The sequence below is a fragment of the Hipposideros armiger genome, unplaced genomic scaffold, assembly GCF_001890085.2.
Source record: "Hipposideros armiger isolate ML-2016 unplaced genomic scaffold, ASM189008v1 scaffold_66, whole genome shotgun sequence".
Taxonomy (NCBI): domain Eukaryota; kingdom Metazoa; phylum Chordata; class Mammalia; order Chiroptera; family Hipposideridae; genus Hipposideros; species Hipposideros armiger.
This window is the reverse complement of record NW_017731416.1, coordinates 3,420,785-3,425,476: the sequence shown is the minus strand read 5'-3', so window position 1 is coordinate 3,425,476 and position 4,692 is coordinate 3,420,785. Positions and strand designations below refer to the sequence as shown.

General features: G+C 36.7%; 1 protein-coding gene across 1 annotated transcript in view; it reads left to right on the top strand.

Annotated features, from left to right (window-relative positions):
• Nucleotides 1-4,692, top strand: part of RAD50 (RAD50 double strand break repair protein) — a 101,531-nt gene that overhangs the window by 47,812 nt on the left and 49,027 nt on the right. Inside the window, exons 8-11 of the mRNA XM_019642161.1 lie at nt 967-1,095; nt 1,334-1,499; nt 3,056-3,249; nt 3,665-3,887. Coding sequence (XP_019497706.1) covers nt 967-1,095; nt 1,334-1,499; nt 3,056-3,249; nt 3,665-3,887 — 712 coding nt within the window. The remainder of the gene's footprint in view (nt 1-966; nt 1,096-1,333; nt 1,500-3,055; nt 3,250-3,664; nt 3,888-4,692) is intronic.

Genomic DNA, 4,692 nt, shown 5'->3' with positions numbered 1-4,692 from the left:
GTAGCCGGTGACTCACGGCAGCCCAGCTCCAGGTTGAGCTGTTGTTCAGCATCTTAGCTGTAGAGGGCAGTGTCACTGGCCCTCATATGTGGGATCCGAAATGGGGCCCTCTGGCGTCCCAAGCCAGTTCTTAACCATTGTGCCACTCGGCTGGCCCTCAGTAGTTCTAATTTTTAAAAAATAAATAGGGCTGGCCAAGTGGCTCAGTTGGTTAAAAGCGTGAACTCTGAGCAACAGGGTTGCCGGTTCGATTCCCACATGGGCCAGTGAGCTGCGCCCGAGCTGAGTTGCCACTGAGTTGCCAACAGGTGGCAGGATGGTTCAGCTGGTAAGAGCGCGTGCTCCTAACAAGGTTTCCGGTTCGATTCCCTCATGGGATGGTGGGTTACGCCCACTTGTAACTAAGACTGAACACAGCAGCTTGAGCTGAGTGGCTATGAGCTGCCAACGGGCGGCCGGATGGCGACTGGACTTGGAGCTGAGCTAGCTGCACCCTCCACAACTAAGATTGAAGGACAACTTGGCTGTTCCCCTTCCTCAATTCCCCAATTCCCCAACACTGTTTCCCTTCCCCAATTCCCCAATAACATCTTTTTTTAAAAAAATAATAATTAATTAAATAGCCTTTTGAGGATTAAATGCTTAAAATGAGGAAGTTTACGTAATGTGGCTGTCAGTACCAAATGAATGAATGACTTGTGGGAAATGTTGAAGACAGGGCATCATGGGCTTTGAAGTTAGAACTGGAGTTTAATTTCTGCTTTTCTTTCCTAGCTCTGAGGAGTTGGGCAGGTTACTTAAAGTGTCTGATCCTCCGTTGCTCTGTGCCCCCTTTACAGCATTGTTAGCATTAAATGAGATCATTTTTACCAAGTGCCTGTCCCTGGCACATGTTATTTCTCTTCATCCACCTGTAGTGTAAACTATAGTGAATTTTATTTATGTAGAGTATTTGTGTATTTTCAGAATCGTCTAAAGGAAATTGAACAAAATCTCTCTAAAGTAATGAAACTTGACAATGAAATTAAAGCCTTGGAAAGCCGAAAAAAGCAAATGGAGAAAGATAATAGTGAACTGGAACAGAAAATGGAAAAGGTTTGTGATGGTAGAATTTTGTTCTACTTCAAAATTTTGAGATGATTGTAGTGAACCTCATTTGAACCCATTTTGCCACTCATATTTTGAAAGAAACATACAAATTGTGATGTTTGCCTTACTTCTATGTATATGTTAAAAGAAAGGATATTGAATAAACTTTGGTTCATATTTTGTACCTCAGAGTGATAGCTTCTTATACTTATTTATTGAAGCTCTTTATTTTGGTTCTACATAGGTTTTTCAAGGGAGTGATGAGCAACTCAATGACTTATATCACAATCACCAGAGAACAATAAGGGAGAAAGAAAGGAGACTGGTAGACTGTCAGCGTGAACTGGAAAAATTAAATAAAGAATCTAGGCTGCTTAATCAAGAAAAATCAGAACTGCTTGTTGAACAGGGTAGGATAAAGTGTTTATTTGTTTTTGGGTTTTTTTTGGTAATATTATGCATTTTCTGCATGAATGATGAATCTCCAGGGAATTACGCTGAGTGAAAAAAGCCAGTCTCAAAAGATTATATACAGTGTGTTTCCATTTATGTAACATTTTTGAAATGCTAAAATTTTAGGAGTGGAGGACAGATTAATGGTTGCTAGGGTTACTGAGTAGGAGGAGGGCCAGGAAAAAGGTTATTGTGGTTATAGTTATAAAAGCAACAGGAGGGAGTCTTGTGGTATTGGAACTATTTGGTATCTTGGCTGTTGTGGTAGATTTGTTAGCCAACACAGGTGATAAAATTATATAGAACTTAATACACACACAAATGGGTACAAGTAAAACTGGAGAAATCTGAATAAGATTGATGGATTGTATCAGTGCTATATCCTGGTTGATACTATACTACAGCAGGTCCCCATTTAATATCGTTTTGTTACAACATTTTTGAGATGCGTAGGAACTGAACTCTTATTTATATCTATTAGCCTATGGTAAACTTGATTTCATTATATGTTATTTTACTTAAAGTTGAACCTATCCATGACATTAAGTGAAGACTTACTGTATAGTTTTGCAAAATGTTACTAAAAGAAAACAGTTTTTCTATTCATAATAATTCTGATACTAGATGTGTGGGTTTTTCCACATCAAGCAATTCTCCAATTCTCGGCAACTGGGTGTCCTGTAATTTAATTCAATTCTCTCACTAACTATCCAGAATTAGTACAGACCCCACAGATTAAGGGCTCCATCCCACGAGATTGCCTCCGATGTCCAATGCCATTCAAAAGGTCCAGGTTGTTTGTCACCTGTACTTCTGACCACCTGGCTATATAAATCAGGTGTTCCCACAACCCCTTCCTCAGGTTAAATACTTTGCTATAACAGCTCATGGAACTTAGGGAAACACTATTACCAGTTTATTATAAGGGAGTCAGCTCAAGAACAGCTAAATGGAAGAGATGCATAGGGCAAGGATGGGGAAAGAGTGTGGCACCCTCCCAGCACCTCCATGTGTTTACCAACCTGGAAGCTCTCAGAACCTCGTTTAGGAGTTTTATGAAAGTTCCATTGTGTAGGCATGATTGATTAAATTATTGGTTATTGGTGATTGAGTTCAATCTTCAGCCCTAACCCAGAGCTGGGGAGGAGGATACTAAAAATTCCTGCTCTCTAATCACATAGTTGGTTCCTCTGATAACCATCCTCCAAGAACCACCTCATTAGAAATAAACTCAGGTATGGTTGAAAGGGATTTATAATGAATAGCAAGACACTTCTGTCACCCTTATCACTCAGAAATTCTAAGAGTTTTAGGAGCTCTGTGCCAGGAACCAGGAACAAAAACCAAATATGTATTTCTTATTAATCACAATATCACAGTTACCATTTGTGGAAACTGGGCAAAGAATGTAAGAGATCTTGCTGTATTATTTTTTACAACTACATATGAATGTACAATTATCTCAATTTTTAAAAAATTAGCTAAACAAAATAATTATTATGGTTTTTAAAAGGTCGTCTTCAGCTACAAGCAGATCGTCATCAAGAAAATATCCGAGCCAGAGATTCATTAATCCAATCTTTGGCAACACATCTAGAATTGGATGGCTTTGAGCATGGACCATTTAGTGAAAGACAGATTAAAAATTTTCACAAACTTGTGAGAGAGAGACAAGAAAGGGAAGAAGAAACTCTCAGCCAACTGATGGTAAATATTATTATTTTCTTTTGTTTGTGTCAGATTCTCTAGTTGAATTGTTTCAGTATTTGGATGGACCTTGTTTTGTCATATTTTTGGGTTAGTATTAGGATAGAATCTGCTACAAAGTAGAAAAAACCTTTATGGAAGGAAATTTTCTAACATGTATAAGGATAAAAATATGAAGAAAATGCAGACCTACATTTTAAAGTTTGATTTTAAGTAAAATTTCTTTTTAAAACTAATGGTAAAGAAAAAGTTTGTTCAGCGTTAATAATGATTTCTCTCAGTGATGGCCATTCCATATATTTATACTTTTTTATATTTTCCTCAGTGTGCATGTTCACTTTTACAATGAAGAAACTTTTGCTTAACGAATTGTTTAGTGAAAATATTGTTAATACTCATTCTTCTATGTATTTAGAATGATTTTGCAGAAAAAGAGTCTCTGAAACAAAAACAGATAGATGAGATAAGGGATAAGAAAATTGGACTGGGAAGAATAATTGAGCTAAAATCAGAAATCCTAAGTAAGAAGCAGAATGAGCTGAAAAATGTGAAGTACGAATTACAGCAGTTGGAAGGATCTTCAGACAGAATTCTTGAACTGGACCGGGAGCTCACAAAAGCTGTAAGAAATTATTTGAGTAGTTTAATAATTTTAAGGTGCAGTTAGAATCTTGCATTCTGAAGTATTTTATCTGTTGTTAATCCTAAGTTTATGGCATGTTAATAAATATATCAACCTTGTCTAACAATCTCATGTAAAATGAATTCATCTGAATGTCTTAATCACTCAACTCTTTGGTTCTGGAACCTGGTGGATTAAGAATTAGAATCTTAGAATTAGAAAGCTTTTTAACAATACTTATGCTTAGATCTTACTTCAGATTTACCTTCCAAATCAAAGTCTCTTAGAGTATGGAAATGTGTGTTTAAAGCAAAACTAGGTGATTCTTATTAGTACCTTGGTTAAGAACCACTTACCTAAGTTAAAAAAACAAGTATTTTCCTTCTAGGTTCTACACACTGTAGATTTCATAAGATTGTTGCCATGTTATCACTTTTTCTGTGGTGGAAACTTTCTTAGCCCATCTATTCTTTTCATGAATGTCTAAATTTTCTTCCTTGTTTCCAATCTGTCATCTTCCTTCACATCTCCACCACTAAAGTGAGTATCCTAAAGCTTGGCAAATCTCCCTCTCAGATTCCATATTGATAATTTAAGAAAATGTTTCTTTTTGCTCCCTAACTTAACATCAATTGTACATTTTTGTCAGTTGAGCACTTTATCACAATATTGTCTTATAACGGGGAGGGACCACATCACATTATTTTTATAGTTTCTACACACCAGGCAATGTAGTAGTTACATGGGTACTTGACAGATACTTAAGTATTGACTGAAGAGTCACTAAACTGTATACTTGGACACATTTTTCTTAATTTTGC